The sequence below is a fragment of the Rattus norvegicus genome, chromosome 10 (assembly GCF_036323735.1).
Source record: "Rattus norvegicus strain BN/NHsdMcwi chromosome 10, GRCr8, whole genome shotgun sequence".
NCBI classification, from domain to species: Eukaryota; Metazoa; Chordata; class Mammalia; order Rodentia; family Muridae; genus Rattus; species Rattus norvegicus.
The window spans coordinates 65,876,478-65,897,092 of NC_086028.1; the positions used below are offsets into that span (position 1 = coordinate 65,876,478).

Consider the following 20,615-nt stretch of genomic DNA (forward strand, 5'->3'; position numbering starts at 1 on the left):
TATTGGATTCTGGCAAAAGGCAATCTCGGCCAATGAATCAGTTTCCAAACTTGAGCCAGTTTGCAGACCCAGAATCCCTTGAATGAAGGGGTGACCAGGTTCCCCTGAGGAAGGATCTTGATAAGACACCTAAAAGTTTTGCTGTTAGTCTTTCTCCTGTTCTTCCCCAGAGGGACCTATGACCTTTTACAATAGTAACTATACACTGGGGAAAGGAAATAATCAGACTTTCCTGGGTCTATTGGATACTGGTTCTGAATTGACACTGATCCCAGGAGATCCCAAGAAACGTTGTGGCCCTCCAGTTAAAGTAGGGGCTTATGGAGGACAGGTGATTAGTGGAGTTTTGACTGATGTCCGACTCACAGTAGGTTCAGTAGATCCCTGAACACATCCTGGGGTCATTTTCCCAGTTCCAGAATGTATAGTTGGGATAAATATATCTAGAAATTGACAGAATTCTGACATTGGTTCCCTGACTTGTGGAGTGAGGGCTATTATGATTGGAAAGACTAAATGGAAGCCTTTAGAGTTGCCTTTGCCAGAGAAAATAGTGGATCAAAACCAGTATCATATTCCTGGAGGAATGGCAGAAATTACTGCCACTATCAAGGACTTGAAAGATGCAGGGGCAGTGGTTCCCACCACATCTCCTTTTAACTCTTCTGTCTGGCCAGGGCAGAAGACAGATGGATCATGGAGAATGACCGTTGACTGTCGAAAACTAAATCAGGTAGTAACCCTGATTGCAGCTGCTGTACCAGATGTAGCTTCATTACTTGAGCAAATTAACACATCTCCCGGTACCTGGTATACAGCTGTTGATCTAGCAAATGCCTTCTTCTCAGTACCTGTCCATAAGGACCACCAGAAGCAACTTGCTTTCAGTTGGCAAGGCCAGCAGTATACCTTTACAGTTTTGCCTCGAGGATATATTAACTCTCCTGCCCTGTGTCATAACTTAGTTAGAAGGGATCTTGATCATTTGCCTCTTCCACAAAATATTGCATTGCTGTATTGATGACATTATGCTGATTGGACCAAGTGAACAGGAAGTAGCAACCACTTTGGTTGTATTCATTGGTAACACATACGTATATCAAAGAATAGGAAATAAATCCAACCAAAATTCAAGGACCATCTATCTCAGTGAAACTCTCAGGAGTCCAGTGGTGTGGGGCATGCAGAGCTATTCCTTCTAAAGTGAAAGATAAGTTATTGCTCCTGGCCCCTCCCACCACCAAGAAAGAAGCGTAATGTTTAGTGGGTCTATTTGGAATCTGGAGACAGCTCACTCCTCACTTGGGTGTGTCACTCAAGCCCATTTACCAAGTGACTGGGAAAGCTGCTAGCTTTGTGTGGGGCCTGGAACAGAAGGCTCTTCAACAGGTCCAGGCTGCTGTGCAGGCTGCTCTATCACTTGGACCACATGATCCAGCCGACCAGATGGTACTTGAGGTGTTGGTGGCAGAGAGAGATGCTGTTTGAAGCCTCTGTCAGGCCCCTGTAGGTGAATCACAGAAGAGGCCTTTGGGATTTTGGAGCAAAGCTCTACCATCCTCTGCAGACAACTATTCTCCCTTTGAAAAACAGCTATTGATCCTTAGTGGGAACTGAACATTTGACAATAGGACACAAAGTCACCATACGACCTGAACTGCCGACCATGAGCTGGGTGTTATAAGACCCTTCAAGTCATAAAGTAGGACATGCACAGCAGCAATCTATTATCAAATGGATGTGGTATATACATAATCAGGCCTGGGCAGGTCCTGAAGGCACAAGCAAGTTACATGAAGAAGTTGCTCAAATGCCTATGGTCTCTCCTGTTACAAGGCCATCTGCTGCCAAGCATGCGCCTATAGCCTGTTGCGGTGTTCCCTATGATCGGCTGACTGAAGAAGAGAAGACTAGGACCTGGTTTACTGACTGCTCTGCACATTATGTGGGCACCACCCAGGAGTGGACAGCTGCAGCTTTACAACCCCTTTCCAGAACATCCCTGAGAGATACAGGTGAAGGAAAATCTTCACAGTGGTCAGAACTTCAGGCAGTACCCATGGTATTACAGTCTGTTTGGAAGAAGAAGTGGCCAGCTGTACGATTGTTCACTGACTCATGGGCTGTAGTCAATAGATTGGCTGGATGGTCCGGGACTTGGAGAGATCATGATTGGAAAATTGGTGAGAAAGACATCTGGGGAAGAAGTGTGTGGATAGATCTCTCTAAATGGGCAAAGGATATGAAGATATTTGTGTCCCATGTAAAGCTCACCAAAAGGTGACTTAAGCTGAGGAGGAGTTCAATAATCAAGTGGATAACATGACCCGTTCTGTAGACAGTCACCCTCTTTCCCCAGCCATCCCTGTCATTGCTCAAACGGGCACATGAACAAAGTGGCCATGGTGGCCGAGATGGAGGTTATGCTTGGGCTCAACAACATGGACGTCCACTCACCAAGGCTGACCTGACTACAGCTGCTGCTGAATGCCAGATCTGCCAACAGCAGAGACCAACACTGAGCCCCAGATATGGCACCATTCTTTGAGGTGACCAGCCAGCAACGTGATGGCAGGTTGACTACATTGGACCACTTCCTCCATGGAAAGGGCAACGTTTTATTCTTACTGGGGTAGATGCTTATTCTGGTTATGGATTTGCTTTTCCTGCACATAATGTTTTTGCCAAAACCACCATCCGTGGACTTACAGAATGCCTCATCCATATCATGGTATTCCATGCAGTATTCTTGTGAACTCATTTCACAGCCAGAGAAGTGTGACAGTGGGCCCACGATCATGGAATCCACTGGTCTTACCATGCCCCCATCATCCTGAAGAAACTGGTTTGATAGAAAGGTGGAATGGCCTTTTAAAGAGGCAGTTACAGTGCCAATTAGATGGCAGCAGCATGGAGGGCTGGGGCAGAGTTCTTCAGAAGGCACTATATACTTTGAATCAGCGTCTGATATATAAATACAGTTTCTCCCATAGCCAGGATCCATGGGTCCAGGAATCAAGGGGTGGAAAAGGGATTAGTTCCACTCACTATCACTCCTAGTGACCCTCTAGAAAAATTTCTGCTTCCTGTCCGCACAAGTCTAGGTTCTGCTGGCCTAGAAGTTTTGGTTCCAGAGGGGGCAGTGCTCTTACCAGGGGCCACAACAAACATTCCATTGAACTGGAAGCTCAGACTTCCCCCTGGTCATTTTGGGCTTCCAATGCCCTTAAGCCAACAGGTTAAGAAAGGAATAACTGTGTTAGGATGGGTGATAGGTCCAGATTACCATGGGGAAATTGGATTGCTTCTCCACAATGGAGGTAAGAAAGATTATGTCTGGAGTGCAGGAGATCCCTTAGGCCATCTCTTGTTACTACCATGTCCTGTGATTAAAGTCAATGGGAAACTACAACAGCCTAATCCAAGCAGGATGACAAAGGACACAGACCCATCAGGAATGGAGGTATGGGCCACTCCTCCAGGAAAAGAGCCAAGACCTGCTGAGGTGACTGTAGAGGGTGGAGGGAATACAGAATGGGTAGTAGAGGAAGGGAGTTATAAATACCAGCTAAGGCCACGTGACCAGTTGCAGAAACGAGGATTATGAAGTAATATGAATGCTTTATTTTGTTAAGAACACATTTGTCTTTCTTCCAATTTCTTTAACATCAAATGGTATTTAAGTTTCAATACTAAAAGAATGTTCCCAAGGGACATTGCCCCATTGTAAATTACAAATGCATTTGCGATTGTATGAGGAATAGTTACATCATGTTAGGCGCATTCATGACCTTGTTATTGTTTCATGTGGACATGAGATATTTGTGTCAAGTTGACAAGGGGTGATTGTAGTGGCTATTCCTGGTTGTCAACCTGACTATATCTGGAATGAACTACAGTCCAGAATTGGAAGGCTCACCTTTGATCCTGATCTTGAGGCTGGGGAATTTAAGTTTCTGACCTAGATCTTGGCATGGAGATCTTGAGGCACAGTGGCTATGAATCCCAGGAGTCTAAGGCAAGGAGATCTCTGAGTTCAGGGTCATCTGGGACAAAGCAAGTCCCAGATCCAGGTGTGGTGGTACACACCTTCTGCTGGAGACCTACATAAGGACATTGGAAGAAGGAAGACTCTCTCCTTTCCCTGCCTGCCTTGTGGGACTGAGCCACTGCTAGATTCTTGGACTTCCATTCACAGCTGTTGCTGACTGTTGTTGGGGAGTTGGACTATATAGACTCTATGTCATCAACAAATTCCCTTACTATATGTAGAGACTACCCATCAGTTCTGTGACTCTAGAGAACCCTGACTAATACAACACACTTAGAGAATCTCCCATATCTATGGACTTTGATGAATTAGGCCATTTTGGAAGTGCTTTCTAAGTGCTGAGTTTTAAGTCCTAAATGGCAGTTCTACTATGGAGTCAGTTGTGTTAAGGTTTGGGGCCCTGTTATACACACCCAACACACACGGACACACACATACACCTCTAATAATAATGTCTTTAAATTTAACGTTATTGTGTATGATAAGTATGGGATGTACACTAAATTACCCAGAGGTCAGACATCAACTTTGTGGAGTCTACCTGCCTAAGTGCTGGGATTTCAGGCATGTGCCTCCATGCAGTGCTTGGGGTTGAACCAAAGCTCTGTGCATGCTGGGCAAGCACTCTACCTACTAAGCTACTGCTCCTTAAGACTCTTCTATCTGATCTATATTAACAGGTTAATAATGGCCCCAACATCCTGGGTTTGTTGAGATAATATAAAGCCACAATTCTCTCTCTCTCTCTCACACACACACATATGGTAAATATTTCATGGATATATTCCATGACTTACTTCTTCCTTCCTTCTTTTTCATTTATTTATTTATTTGTTGTTTGTTTTATAAGACAGGGTTTGGGGTTGGGGATTTAGCTCAGTGGTAGAGCGCTTGCCTAGCAAGCGCGAGGCCCTGGGTTCGGTCCCCAGCTCCGAAAAAAGGAAAAGAAAAAAAAAATAGAAAAAGCTATAAGACAGGGTTTTTCTGTGTAGCCCTGGGTGTCCTGGAAGCCTCTCTAGGCCAGGCAGGAGATCTGCCAGGCTCTGCCTCCCAGTGCTGGGATTAAAGGCATAGCTGTGACTTTATATTTTTAAAAGCACAAGCTAGGACATTGCAGAGTCCTAGGGATTCCACTTATGGGGTTCATCTCGTGAAATTATGGTGGTGTCCTAGCAACTGGCTGAACTCAGAAACATCTCTGTGCAAATGTAGTATAGGTTGTTCTGAAGACAGAATTCAGACAGAATTGAAAGTGAACCCAAGACTTTGGGCAGCAGCATTAGAAAATTGTAAAAGTTAAAAAAAAAAAAAAAAGGAGGGGTTGGGGATTTAGCTCAGTGGTAGAGCGCTTGCCTAGGAAGCGCAAGGCCCTGGGTTCCGTCACCAGCTCCAAAAAAAAGAACCAAAAAAAAAAAAAAAAAAAAAAGGAATAATAACCTGACTGAGGTTTCAAGTGCTACGTTTTTAAGGTGAAGACAGGCACACACATTAAGGCAGATTGCAATTGCCTTCAGTTCACTAGGGGTAGGAAGTGGGGGTTAGGGGGATGAATGACGAAAACCAATCTTGTTCTTAAACTGATGATCTAATAAACTGATATACATCCTCCAAACCCCCAACAGTAAAGGAGTCATGATAGAATATGTATGTAATCCCATGTCTCTAAATGTGGAGGTAAAAGGATTAGGCTTTTTTTTTTAATTGGATATTTTTTATTTACATTTCTTTTTTTTTTGTGGGATATATTTCTTTATTTACATTTCACATGTAAGGATTAGGAATTTAAGGTCATCCTTTGCTTAAGCCCACCAAATTCAAATCTTATTTTTTAACGAACAGTTTCATGTATCCCAGGCAGGTCTCTAACTACATAGTTGAGGTTAGACCTTAACTTTGAATCCTCCAGCTTCAGCCTCCCGGAATTCCCCGATTGCAGGGAGGCTCGTCCCATCAACAGTTTTTGTTTTAGAACCTTTCTGTAGTTTCAAGAGACTTCAATATACACAACATTCAATTCTTTTACAATCTTCCTGGCTATCTCTACTGCTCGCTTTTGCTGTACTTTCCAGAATTATCTTTTACCAGAACACTTTTCCTGTCTTGTTACTTTCAGGTTCAAAGTCTCAAACACTGCATTTTACTGATAATTAAAACTTTGATACAAGGTTTCTATACAAAACCCTCAATGTCCTGGAACAAGAACTACGCCTTTTGAGTGTTAGTATTTAAGGCATTTACCAAGCTTTGCTCACTGCAAATATATATATATATATATATATTTTTAATTCAAAGACAATGTCAGGCTTTGTCTTTGTTCCCCAAGTCTTGGACTCCTAGAATTTTTTTTTTTTTTTTTTTTTTTTTGTCTTTGCCTTCTGAGTGCTGGGACAACAGACAATCCAGGTTAATATAACTTACTTCCTCTTACTGCGGTTTATCTTTCGAGACATTCCTAAGGTCCCCAAAGTCACTTTAGGATTGCGTTCCTTTTGAAATTCTTAAGCAGTTCGCATTAAGTACTACTGCCAAACTGACCCATACATACTGCTTCCTTGACTGTTACTAAAAACGAAGACTCTTCCTTGTCCATATACGCCCTACTATCGAAAGGCAACTGAAACAAGATTTTAAAATTGGACAGGTCACAATCCGGGCGTGTGCCTTTAATCCCAGCACTCGCTGGCTGATAGAAGCAGATGCATCTATGTGGGTTTGAGGACAGCTTGGTTTACGTAGAGAGTTCCTATATCAGTAGGGCTTTGTAGAGACCCTATCTCAAAAAACAAAAGCAAAACAACAGAGAAAAAATCAATTGACCATGTCCCAATTACCTTTATTTATCTGTAACCTATCCTTAGTTATACTCGTAATCTTTTTCTCTCTTCAGTTTGCGTACGGGACAGCAGACCTACTCACAACCCAAGCTCTAAATGATGAGCGTACTCAGCCAGGGAGCTTCACCACCACTTAACCCCATAAGATGGCGGCAGCGCCTCTTCACCCACTCAGGGCTGAAGCACGCATCACGTGATGCGCTCCAGCTCTCGCCGCGGTGGCTGACGGGAGGTGGAGATAGAACGAGGGTGTCGGCCATTTTGTGTCTGTTTCCTGCCGGACGTGGTGGTGGCGGTTGGTTCCGAGAACTGTGCGAGTCTCTTCTCTCTTTTTTTTTTTTGTTTTTCGTTTTTCCCCCCAGCTTCTTTTCGCCTCTATTCTGCCTAGTCTGTAGTGCGCAGTTATGGGTCGCAAGAAGAAGAAGCAGCTGAAGCCGTGGTGCTGGTATCCTTTGTGGGTTTGACGTGGAGGCCGAGCGTGGGTGTCGCTTCTTGAGTCTGCTAGGTTTGGGTTAGGCCTGTTGGCAGAGCACGGCCGGACCCGTGTTCTGTGGTGGCTGAGTTAGGATTTGGGATGGCTTCTTGTAAAATCGGGTTCTTGGGGCAAGAGGGCTCCGGAGTTTGGTAGCGTTGTACTCGGTGACTCAGGTTCTGGTTCGGTGCGATCATTGGGCCTGGATCCCTCCCTCAAGTGCAGTCACCGCTAAGAACTCGTGTGTCTGTTGTTTCGCTGAAGATCCCACAAAGGGACTTGAGTTTGGGGAAAATGTACTAATTGACTCCTTGGATAATTGATCTGTAAATATCCCTTTCCCCTCCCCCATGGCGGAGGATTGGCTTCAGAGTCTCTTTCTGGCGCCTTAATCTTGGGGAAGCGTTTGCTTAACTGGGTGGAGTTTCTATTATCTCTTACCCAATTTGTAGGACTGGTTAAACTGTTGGGAAGGAAAGCAATTTTCTCGGTTTTTTTTTTTTTGGATAACGTATTTTATGTTAGATTAGTTTTTTATCTATTACATGAAAACGACTTGTTTCAAGATTTGTTATTAAGTAGTCAAATAGCTAAAAATCCGTCACGAATTATTTAACGCGCTCATAGAAAAAATCTTGTGAGGTCAAAACTCTTAGTTTTGTGGATTAAACATGTGAATTAAATTTCCTGAATGCATAGATTAATATCAAACTGGTAGGAATTTTATATGTTGTTAGTTGAATGTGTTCTTTGTCCTGAATTGGATAATAGAATATGAATTCCCAGTTTCAACTCAATTGTATATTTAATGAATCGTCGTGAAGTTGCCTTTTTCCTCCCTTTTTATTTGGGATTGGGGTTCTGTTTGCTTGGAACTCTGTTCACCAGGCTGGACTCCCAACTCAGAGATCCACCTGTCTCTGCTTCCCAAGTGCTGGGATTGAAGGCATGGGTCATCAATACCTTGTTTGAAGTCTCTTTTTCTTTTGAAAAAAAAATTTTGGAGTTAGTCTCATTGTTTGATCTGGCACTCACAGAATAAATATCTACCTGCCTTTGCATCTGTTGAAATCAAAGGCATAGGGTTTGCCAGGCTAAAAGAGTTTTGAGATTAGGATTTCAGTCTGCATACCAGGTTTGTCTAGTTCAGATATTTTCATTTCTGTCACAGATTGACTGCAGTGTGCCACCAGTCCTGGCTCACTTAATTTTGGTTAATTTTTTTTTTTTTTTTTTTTTTTTTTTGGAGCTGAGGACTGAACCCAGGACCTTGCGTTTGCTAGGCAAGTGCTCTACCACTGAGCTAAATCCCCAACCCCAATCTTTTCTCGTTCATGGAACTTTTATTTATTTTTGTTTTTCAAGACAGGTTTTCTCTGTGTGCCTAGGCTCTCCTGGAACATGCTCTGTAGACTAGCCTGATTTAAATGATGGAAAGATCAAAAGAGAGAGAGTGAGTGTGTGTGTGTGTGTGTGTGTGTGTGTGTGTGTGTGTGTTAGGGCTTCATGTTATGCTGGATCACAATTTGAAGTCTTGGTTTTTCTAAAACGGGGTTCGTCCATGTAGCCTGGCTATCCTGGAATTTAACTCTGTAGATCAAGCTGGCTTCAAATTCAGAGATCTGCCTGTCTTTGCCTCCTGAGTGCTCGGATTAAAGGCATGCACCACCACAACCCTGAATAACTTGGTGAGATCCTGCCTCGATATAAATACAAAAAATGCTTTTCATGTAACAGAATAGGGGCAACTTTAAAATGGAAACTCACAACTGTGGGCCTAGCTGGCTTCAAACTCAGATTTGTCTGCCTCTGTTTCTTAAGTGTGATGATTTTAAAGGCATATACCACCATTTTCAGCTTTCAAGTTTTTATTTTGGGATTTATGAGATGGAATATTTGTAGGTTGCTTCACTTTCCTGTGCTCAAGCATCCTCTTGCTTAGCTTCTAATTAGGTAGTATCTACCCGACCTGGTTGCTTTTGTTGCTAGCGGGGTTATTTTTGTGCAGTTTTTTAACCTTAATGTTGACCAGGTATTGTAACAGAGATTTTGATGATGAGAAGATCCTTATACAGCACCAAAAAGCAAAGCATTTTAAATGCCACATATGTCATAAGAAATTGTACACAGGACCTGGTTTAGCTATTCATTGCATGCAGGTAAGAATTTCTCGTGATTTGTAACCACATGGAGAAGAATATTGAATTTGTCTTTGGCATTTGTTTATTGTTTATGTATTAGGTAAATAGCTGAATCTACTTAAAAACTCAGGTATGTATTCTATCCTTTTTGGGGGGAAGTGGTAGGGATAGACCCCATTTGCTAAGCACAAGCTCTGTCACAGGAATACCTACCTACATAGACTCCATGTCTGTTCTGTGGCCATTAAGAAGATAAATGGACTTGAATGTTAATTTCTTTGAGACAAGGTCTTAGTATTTATCCTTAGGTGACTGACCTAGAACTTATTATGTAGACCAGGCTACCCTCAAATTCATAAAGATACTCTTTCCTCTGCCTCCTAAGTGCTCAGTCCATTCAGTTTTTTGTGTGATGAGTATACTTGAAGATACCCTACTTGGAAGCATTATTCTGTTCGATGTCCAAATTGCTTGCTTGTTTCCCCGCACCCTCCTTTACTGTGGTTTTTGTACACATAGTGTGGGTACTTGGATAGGCTGGGAGGTGTTTTATGGAGCTGGATTTTCAGGAAGCTGTGAGCTTTTATTTAATTGGCAGGAATTGAACTCAAATCATCTGGAAGATCAGGAGTGCTGCTAACTTCTGAGTTCTCAAACTTCTTTTGAGTTATTTTCATAATGAAATAATGACAATTTCAGAATTTGTATTTTTGCGTCCTGTTGTCATAGTTTATATATTAAGGCTAGAATTGTATTTTAAGGGTAGATCTTTTGCCTGGCATCTTTGAGGCCCTGGATTTGATCTTTAGTACTACCCGTTTTCTCCTTTGCATTGTAGTAGCCATTTAGATACATCTTTATATGTTATCAATTGTTTGTCCGTTATGTGCTCATTAGTACACAGTTGGCCTTCGAGGCCAGAAGAGGGTATTGTCCCCTAGACCTGGAGTTACAGATAATGGTGAGCTATCGGATGTGGGTGCTGCAAGCCAAAGCCTGCTCCTCCTCCACAAGAGCAGTAGTAGATGTCCTTCACCTCTGAACATCTCCTGCCTCTTTCATTCTCTGTGTGTGCGTGGTCAGTTGGAGTTTGTGGAAGGACTAGGAGTCTGACTGTTTTTGAGACAGGGTTTCTCTCTGTAGCTCTGGGTGTCCTGGAACTTGTGTTTTTAGACTAGACTGACCTTGAACTCACAGATTTATATTGTGGAAGAAAATAACAAAGTGGTCTGTCTTATAAATGATAGAGAAAATGAAAACAAGACAACTACTAACACTAGGAAGCTGTCAGAGTAGAGAACTGAAAAGACATGAACAATTTTCAAGGAATAGCAAAATAAAAGACCTTTGTGTTATAGGATTTTACAGGATGAAAGAAATGGCAGTAGTAAGTTTGTTATTCTGAGTGAATGGAATTTAAAAAGTGACTATAGTATACTTTGACATTTGTGTGCACCTGTAGCACTATGCTGACAGTCTGACCCTGGGCCTTCAAATTTCTAGGTTTCTTTTTACTTGTTCTGCCACTACTAAGCAACAGTTTTGGTTTAGTTTTCACTGTTTTGAGACAGGATTTCTCTGTAACCCTCACTATCCTGGAACACAACAGTTCAGACCAGGCTGCAGTCAGACTCAGAGATCTACCTGCTTCTGCCTCCTAGTGCTGGGATTAAGATTAACGATGCCACCACTGCCCAAAGAAGGTCTTAGGGTAGATCCATCCATTGGTTATCAAAATTAGTCTGCTGAGTAATTTCTAGTTTAAAAAAAAACTTTTGGGGTTGGGGATTTACTCAGTGGTAGAGCGCTTGCCTAGGAAGCACAAGGCCCTGGGTTCGGTCCCCGGCTCAAAAAAAAAAACCTCTTTCTTTCTTCCTTCCTTCCTTCCTTCCTTCCTTCCTTCCTTTCTTTCTTTCTTTCTTTCTTTCTTTCTTTCTTTCTTTCTTTCTTTCTTTCTTTCAGGTGCATAAAGAAACCATAGATGCAGTACCAAATGCAATACCTGGGAGAACAGACATAGAATTGGAAATATATGGCATGGAAGGTATTCCAGAAAAGGATATGGATGAAAGACGGCGACTTCTTGAACAGAAAACACAAGGTAAGAATTGCAGGTGTATTAAAATACATTTTTACATCGAGAGTATTGCCATTTTGAGGCTTGAGTGAACATAGGTTGCCTGGCTTGCACCTTTATACCTGTTGAGCCCTCTTACTGGTCTGAGTAGATGTGATAATAGCTGTGTATCACTGTACTCAGCTACCAAATTTTTTTTTACATTTATTTATATATTATGTATATATGCATCATATAGCTTTCTGCCTGCATGTATGTGCCTGCAGGCCAGAAGAGGGCACCAGACCTGATTATAGATGGTTGTAAGCCACCATGTGGTTGCTGGGAATTGAACTCAGGACCTTTGGAAGAGCAGTCAGTGCTCTTAACCACTGAGCCATCTCTCCAGCCCAGCTACCAAATTTTAATATTTAAGTTTTACTTAATCTCTTTGGGTGCTTTGCCCGCACCTATGTCTGGATTCCACTGAGTCTGGTACCCACAAGGGCCAAAAGATGGTGTCTGATTCCCAGAAACTGGGGTTACGTTTGGCTATGAGCTGCTTTGTGCGTGCTAGGAATTGGACCTAAACCATCTATCTCTTCAGTCCCTCCAATTCTAAACTTTGAGTTTATGTTTTCCTCCATGTTCAGTGTTTGTTAGTGTCATTTGTTTTGGGATATCAAGCTATGTACTGTACAGATGACAGAAAGTATTACCTAACCTCTTCACATTATTATTTTGACTTCTAAAAAAGCTATTTGATGTAAGATGTTTTGTCTGCATGTATGTCTGTTATCACTTGGGAACCAGTGCCTAAGAGATTGTTGGATCTCCTTGAACTGGAGTGATTCACAGAGATCCACCTGCATCTGCCTCCAAAACGTTGGGATTAAAGTCCTGGGCAAATTTAAAATTGTTAGTTTCCTCTTTGATGTTTGAAAATGAATTAAAACCTTTTCTTGGCAGAGAGTCAAAAAAAGAAACAACAAGATGATTCTGACGAATATGATGATGACGAATCTGCAGCCTCGACTTCCTTTCAGCCACAGCCTGTTCAACCTCAGCAAGGTTATATCCCACCAATGGCTCAGCCAGGACTGCCTCCAGTTCCTGGGGCACCAGGAATGCCTCCAGGTAACATGAGATCTGTTACAAATGTATCCTGAGGACTTCATTGATGTGACACAAGTCTTACTTCCTCTGGTTTAATTTCCAATGCTAACCTTGTTGGTGCAAAATTTTGTAGGCATACCTCCCTTGATGCCCGGTGTTCCTCCCCTGATGCCAGGCATGCCCCCAGTTATGCCAGGAATGCCACCTGGGTAAGCAAACTTGCAGTTGGGTTGTGGGCGTGGGGCTTTTTAACTTGGGTGCTGTGATTTAAATATTTTTTTGTTTCTCAAAAATATGGGCTCTATAAATTTTAAACTTTTATTTCTAATAAGGGGTCAGTAAGTATGAGACATAATTTTCCTGTAAGGAAAATAGATTTTTGGGTTGTAGGATGAATGTAGGAAACCATCTGTTTCAGTTGCATTTGGTGTAATTAAAGTATTGATTATAGACTTGAGTGTCTTTGTTATGGCAGAGGGAATTGTAAATGATTTACCAAAGTGTTAGAGACTAAAATGAAGTTGAGGTGCGTGTTGCCCATCACTTTGACTTAGTTGGATATGAAAGGTGTACAGTACACTTTCCCGCTGTGTTCTGAAAATCACAGTTAGATTTTGATTTTGTCATACATTTTCACAGATTGCATCATCAGAGAAAATACACCCAGTCATTTTGCGGTGAAAACATGTAAGCATATCATTCATAATGTAATTCAGGAGGTATAATAATAATCATAATGTCATTTGTGTGTGTGTTTAATGATATTTATTCAGCTGACTTAAGAAATTTTCTAATCTTTCTCACAAAAACTTTAAACTTTGTTAGCTCATTGACACATCTTTTTTAAATTAGAAAATTAAAACATTTCTGAGCAAATAAGTTAAAATAATTTTCCTCCCAGGTGTGGTAGCCTTGGTTTTAATCTCAGAACTTGGGAGGCAGAGGCAGACAAATCCCTTTGAATATGAGGCAGATTAATTTACATATAGTTTTAGGTCAACCTGGGCTACATAGTTTCCATCACAAAAGGGAAATAATTTTTTTCTAGGTGTACAAATGCTCTCTTGAACCATCATAGATAGTAAGACCCAATAATAAGAGGTAATAACCTATAATCTATTTCTAATATCTATAGATGTAGAAATATATGTATATTCTATATAGATATATAGAATATCTACACTCTGCCATCATGCTTTTATTATAGCAGGTAGTAAAGTTTTCATCTAATTAGGATTCACATATAGAAGCTAAATTCTGATAAGTATACCTCAGTGGTAGAAGCATGTATAACATGCACCAGGCACTGTGTTCTGTCCCCAACACCAAAATAAGCCACCAGACAAAGCACAGATTAAGGTCATACACTTGTAATCTAATGTATTGAAGTAAATTGGACACTGGTCTTTGAAGGTGAGCCTTTTTTTAAAGGGGAAACTAAATATGGGTCATGTTTTTGAGTTACAGTTTATTGTTAGAAAATAAAAGTTTATAATCTGAGCTTTTATTTACTAATATTGATGATGGTTTTTCCTTGTTACTCCCAGACTTAAGTTTTTATTCCACAATGGACAACTCAATAGAAATGTTGCATTTTATGTTCTGTGTGCATATTTTTCAAGTGGAACAAAAACTTTCCGATTAACACATTTATTAGATGGGGTCCCCTGTATTTATTCTCAAGAATACTATTGGATCTCAGTGACCTTGTTCTGCCATTGGGGTTTCCCTCCAGGGTACCCCAACCCCCCCCCACTTCTTTTAATGGTAAACTGAAGAGTTTGTAGGACGTTTATTGCGGTAGAATTATTACAGTGTATGGTACAGTCTTGTGGCTTGATTTGATTTTAGTACTTCAGATATTCAAGTTTTTTATTTAGTCCTTTGCAATTGTCAAAAATACTTATTTTGTGTTTTATACTGCTATTTAATTTTTGTTTTTAATTCTTTTAAATTCTGCTTCTAATAGAATGATGCCAATGGGTGGAATGATGCCACCTGGACCTGGAATACCACCTCTGATGCCGGGTATGCCACCAGGTGAGAAGTGTTACACAATTGCTTTTGTTTATAATGTGTCAGCATTTCTTTTTAAGTTTCTAATTCTCTTGCATGTTGAAGTTTGGTGAATGGGCTAGGTGTGATGCCATACAGCTTCAGTACCTTCATAATTCTAGTAGGCACAGACTGGTATCTAGAGCTCCAGACTAGTCTGTACATAGTTGCTCCAGGCCAGCCAGGGCTAGTGTAAGATCCTGCCTCAAAGACCAGTTGGACAAACACTGATAACCAGTAAGTTTATAGGTGGTGTCTAGTCATACTGATTTGCACTTAAGATTCTAAAATTGTAAAATGAAGACACAGTTTGAACTATTGTGAGAAACAAATGTAATCATATAGAATTTGTTTGATCTAAATGTTTTTTTTTTAATTCTTGGGAATCATTTTTGCTGCAGGTATGCCCCCACCTGTTCCACGTCCTGGAATTCCTCCAATGACTCAAGCACAGGCTGTTTCAGCACCAGGTATTCTCAATCGACCACCTGCACCGACAGCAGCAGTACCCGCTCCACAGCCTCCAGTTACTAAGCCTCTTTTCCCCAGTGCTGGACAGGTAAGGTGAAATTCTTGAAAAGGAGTGTACATTGTATGTTTAAGGTAAAATGGACTTGTTCACAGATATCTTTGAAAATGTTACAGATTGATTTCTTAAATTAAAACTTTAAAATGTGATACATTAAAATGTACCTGTCATTTGCTATGTTTATACCTTTATTTCCTCTTCACAACAGGTAGAAAGAAATCAGACATTATTTTTCCAAAGATGTGGCTTCTTTATTCTTAGCTGTAGCTAGATGTGAAAGTTGAATTTCTGAAGACTTACATAAATGTTTCCAGGTCCTCCTTTGAGTTATTGAAGGGAATAATAGAATTAGGTTGGAGCCAATAAGTTTACAATAAGACCTTAGCGGGCCGGGTGGTAATGGAACATGCCTTTGAACACAGCTCTCCTCAAGATCAGAGTCAGATGGATCTCTTGAATTAAAGGCTAGTGAGTTCTGGAAAGTCAGGCTCCATAGAAACCCTGTGAAAATCAGACTACAGCAAGACATTTGGTGCGTGTTCTCATTTGTTCTCCGAGGTAAATTGCAGTGCTACACTTGAGTTGGAAGAGCATCATTTAATGGCTTTTTTTTTTTTCTTTTTTTCTTTTTTTTCGGGGCTGGGGACCGAACCCAGGGCCTTGCGCTCGCTAGACAAGCGCTCTACCACTGAGCCAAATCCCCAACCCCCATTTAATGGCTTTTAATATAGCTGTTTGTTTCCATCAATTTCTAGAGGATGAGTGGGCCAAAATGTTTGTACATATCATTTAGTACTAAGTAGATGTATTTAAAAGGATCAAGATGATTTTTAAAGCTTAACCCTTAGATTTTCCTCTTTCGTACTGTTTCTGGGTGCTAAATTTTAGTTGCCTAAATTTACAATCTTGTGGTAATAGAGATTTTATTTATGGATGTGTTAAACTTTTATCAAAATCTATAGGCTCATTGTGGAGAGCATCTGCATAGAGAACTGTCTGTCATTTTCAGTTTATGCTAAGATTCTTGAACTACTGCAATGTCAAACATTAAGTTTAGAAAAGAACCTTATGTTTAACTAGTTGTATTGGTGTAGAGATACTTTTTTGAGGCATGTACTTTTTCTGTTTATTGAAAAATATGCATTAACTGCCTCTTTAAATAAATGACATTTGATTGCATTACAATCTGCATTTATAAAAAATGCAATCTATACTAAAATGCCACATGGCATGTTTCACCCATTTGTTCGGAGACGGTTCATTGTTTCCTTTCTTTTATGCTACAGATGGGGACACCTGTAACAAGCTCAAGTACAGCTTCATCCAATTCAGAAAGTCTGTCTGCATCTTCTAAAGCTCTGTTTCCTAGCACAGCACAAGTACGCAGGAAGTTGCAGTTTAAAATTGTTAAAATGGCTTTACTACTTAACCCTTTGGACCCTTTATGAAAGTTAAATCTTTCCTATATATTTAGTTTTTTTAGAAGTAAAACAAATACTAAAACTCAAATGGTGTTTTGTAAATTTGAATTCATGTTAATGACTCCAACAAAATAAATTCTGTGGCTCTAAAGGGTTAAAAGCATGTGAGCAGTGATGAACAATGATGGCCAATGGTTAGCCTGATGCATGGTTAAGCTACTTTTGATTCATGCTGTTTAATGCGTCACATCTTTATGTAAGAAGTTTAGCACTCTGCATTTGTTTCTAAAGTTAACATTTTAAACACTCGTATTATGAAAATAATATGTGTTACTGTTAACTTTATTTAGAGCCTGCACCATTAACCCTTTTGTCTATGCTGTGTTCTAGCCATTAGTAATTGGAGGATAGTGTGCTGCTCTCTGTAGAACACCTGCCTAGTTTGTGACACCGATGAGTCACTCTGGAGTTCTTAATGCTTATTAAGGGGTTTATTATCCCAGCCTGTAGTTTCAGTTTTTTGAGCTGCTTTAAAGATAAATTACTTTAAACAAAGAATTTAGGAGAATAAAAGCAGTTGCATTAAATACTATTACATGATTCTATAGCAAATGGAAAAAGGAATACAAAGCAATGTAATGAAGTTTTTTTTGGAGAGTAGGTATAAGGCGTCTGTGAAGTATAGTAATTTCAGCCGAGTATCTTTTGATATTCTTAAGGATTGAATGTAAAACCATATACATTTGGTTTTCTGTTATGCTAAACATTGGATATTGACATCTTAATAATAAAGGGTTGTTACTTTACAGGCTCAGGCAGCTGTCCAAGGACCTGTTGGTACAGATTTTAAGCCCTTAAATAGTACCCCTGCAGCAACGACTACAGAACCCCCGAAGCCTACATTCCCTGCTTATACACAGTCTACAGCTTCAACCACTAGTACAACAAACAGTACTGCAGCTAAACCAGCAGCTTCAATAACAAGTAAGCCTGCTACACTGACAACCACCAGTGCAACCAGTAAGTTGATCCATCCAGATGAGGATATATCACTGGTAAGTTGTTTGTAGATTTTTGTTAGTGTTGATCTTTACTAGTATTGTTTGATCAAAAATCATAGCAACCTGCTCATTGGAGAGGTTTTTATTTGTATTCACGTGGTCTTCACTGATTTTAAATCTTCCCAGATGGTTTTCATTTATTTTTTAAGAAGCCATACCATAAATACTGTGCCATAAATACTATTCATATTTTGGCCTCATATTTCTAACCTCTTATTTCTAAAAGAAAAAGACAGTAAGGTTGGTTATTCTTTTAAAAACAACGTGTTGACATAAATTTGCTTGTAGTGACAATAGTAGAGTGTTAGAGTATACAAATTCAAGTCGTTACAAATGAATTTCATTTGATAGAAAGTTAATACTTAGATTTATAAATTTTGTGAACTTAGCCATGTTCTAATGTAAAAATAGCTAAAGTCATAAGGCATGAAGATTTTAAGTAGTAGTACTGATTTGTGTGAGCAAAAGTAATTATTGAGGAGTAATTGTGTACTTAAAATTACTAGGATTTTCGATGTTTGTCTTTCTACAACTTTATAGTAGACATTGTACATTACTTTTATCCTCAGGAAGAAAGAAGGGCACAGTTACCTAAATATCAGCGAAATCTTCCTCGACCAGGACAAACTCCGATTGGTAATCCACCAGTTGGACCAATAGGGGGCATGATGCCACCACAGCCAGGCATACCACAGCAGCAAGGAATGAGGCCTCCAATGCCACCTCATGGTACTTTTGTTTTCTTTAACTCTCTCTGGTGACTTAAGTAGCTATATAAAATGTTTAAAAGCAAAGAAAGACTAATATATATATCATGTGGTATTTTTTAGGTCAGTATGGTGGTCACCATCAAGGAATGCCTGGTTATCTTCCTGGCGCTATGCCACCATATGGACAGGGACCACCAATGGTGCCCCCTTACCAAGGTGGGCCTCCTCGACCTCCAATGGGAATGAGACCTCCTGTAATGTCGCAAGGTGGCCGTTACTGATCTTACTTCAAGTCTAATAGGTTTGGAGATTAAACCTTTTCTCAACTTGTGCTGTTTATGTAGACAAGCTTCCGTCTATAAGGCTTCATTGTGACTTTAACAAACATAATCTTCCCACATACCAGGAACTATTGGACATTTATTTGACATGGGAGAAATTATTTGGAATAATAAAACAGGAACTTTTCCTGAAGTTGCAATTTATACTGTATGGCTTCTTTTTCATGTTTCATCTAGGTTTTTAGAAGTGAAGTATAGTAAATTTGGTTCGTTAAATTGTGAAGGCGCTGGAATTACATGAACATACCACCTTAAATAAAGGCAAGTTCTGTAAGATTACATTGCTATTTGTAAAGTTATGCCTTCGCAGCATTTCCAATGCTGTTGGACTTCACGTCCCCAACCTAGCTTGGTGAGGGTTGTAACTATTTCCAAGTACTTGTACATTGGAAGTTTGAATGTGTAACAATATTTAATGTAATTAGAGAGTTCCTCCTGTTGAAGGGTTTAAGAAAACTGGCCCATTATTATGGTCATGTGACTTTTCTGTACTGTTAAACTTCATTGTAATAAAATGAGACAAAAATTTATGCCTTTTTATTCATAACCCAGCTGTGGACCACTGCCTGAAAGGTTTGTACAGATGCATGCCACAGTAGATGTCCACATAATAAAACTCAGTTACCAATACAGTTTTGATACATGATTGAATTCTTTAAGCTGTAGATGTTTTTTTAGCTGCATGTCTTAGTATATAAGAATATACATAAAGTTCTTGTTAGTGTGTTTGTTGACAGAAACTCATAGACACATGAATCATTACGGGTACGAAGACTGTGTGTCACTGTTGTACATCTTTTGGTTTCACATTATTGCAGAAGTTCACAGTGTAAACTTCACATTTTCTAATATTGTTTAGACCCTAGTGCCAGACCTATTCATATTCTTTTGATTAATTTTAAGACATCAGGTGCCAGTTGAATATTTTATGAACCTCAGAAGCTTTCCAGGTGCGAGCTTCTAGAAGCTTAGGTGCATGTTTTCGTGTTAATGGTTTGATAGAGGTTAACTTCTTTTGTGCACAGTATCGGAAAGTTTTTATTATATTCCTTGTAGGTTATGTTAGTTGAGATTAGATAGGTAACCTCTGTTGCCTAACTAAGCCAGATGGTTTGACTGGTAATTATGATCCTTGGAAATTTTGGATGTTGCTGTATTCTTATAGAAAATTTTACTTGTAAGGGTGACTACTGTTGGGGATTTTTTAAAAATTATTTATTTTATATATATGAGTACAATGTAGCTGCCTTCACACACACCAGATGCCAGGGGTTCCCATTACAGATGGTTGTGAGCCACCATGTGGTTGCTGGGAATTGAACTCAGGACCTCTTGAAGATGGCCATCTCGAGCCGCACTGTTGGGGATTTTGTGTTGGATGTCTTACCATAGTAGCTCTAACAGCTTTTGTTGACATCTTATTTTGGGGGGGGGGGGTTGGGTAGATTTATGATCAGTTATTTTTAAGTATCTTGTAATCTGTACAAAGTAATTATCCATAAACGAATATAGGTTGGCTTGATTTAAAAATTCTGAGGAAATACTAGCCGTCTTTAATAATTTCTATGAAGTGTATTAGATAAAAGATGTGACAACAAAAGTTATTCTAATTTTGTAGGAATTTTAACTTGAAAATTTTTGGATTGTTACAGAGGAAAGTGAACAAGTAAAAATTCTGACAAATGACAATTTGAAGCTGAATGCCGTTGTTAGCTTGGTATTCGCTGCACTGACTCTGTGCCTCCTCTGCAGTAGTTACAGTGAGGTACAGAAACTTGCATCTACTTTATAATGAACACAGACATATATACCAAAGTGAGTTCCTGCC

The 20,615-nt window shown here is 39.9% G+C and overlaps 1 protein-coding gene and 1 non-coding gene across 3 annotated transcripts; both read left to right on the plus strand.

Annotated features, from left to right (window-relative positions):
* Nucleotides 1-7,102: 7,102 nt before the first annotated feature.
* Mir632 (microRNA 632) lies at nt 7,103-7,180 on the plus strand. The gene has a single exon (NR_032750.1). It is a non-coding gene; the product is annotated as a microRNA 632 (primary transcript).
* Nucleotides 7,153-19,418, plus strand: Zfp207 (zinc finger protein 207). Of its 2 annotated transcripts, NM_001393767.1 has the most exon segments (12): nt 7,153-7,330; nt 9,390-9,516; nt 11,461-11,599; nt 12,524-12,691; nt 12,804-12,879; nt 13,310-13,357; nt 14,640-14,710; nt 15,127-15,284; nt 16,541-16,633; nt 17,485-17,730; nt 18,306-18,465; nt 18,567-19,418. In NM_001393767.1, coding segments are annotated over 12 exon segments (1,488 nt in total). In that variant the 5' UTR covers nt 7,153-7,289; the 3' UTR covers nt 18,728-19,418.
* Nucleotides 19,419-20,615: the final 1,197 nt, after the last annotated feature.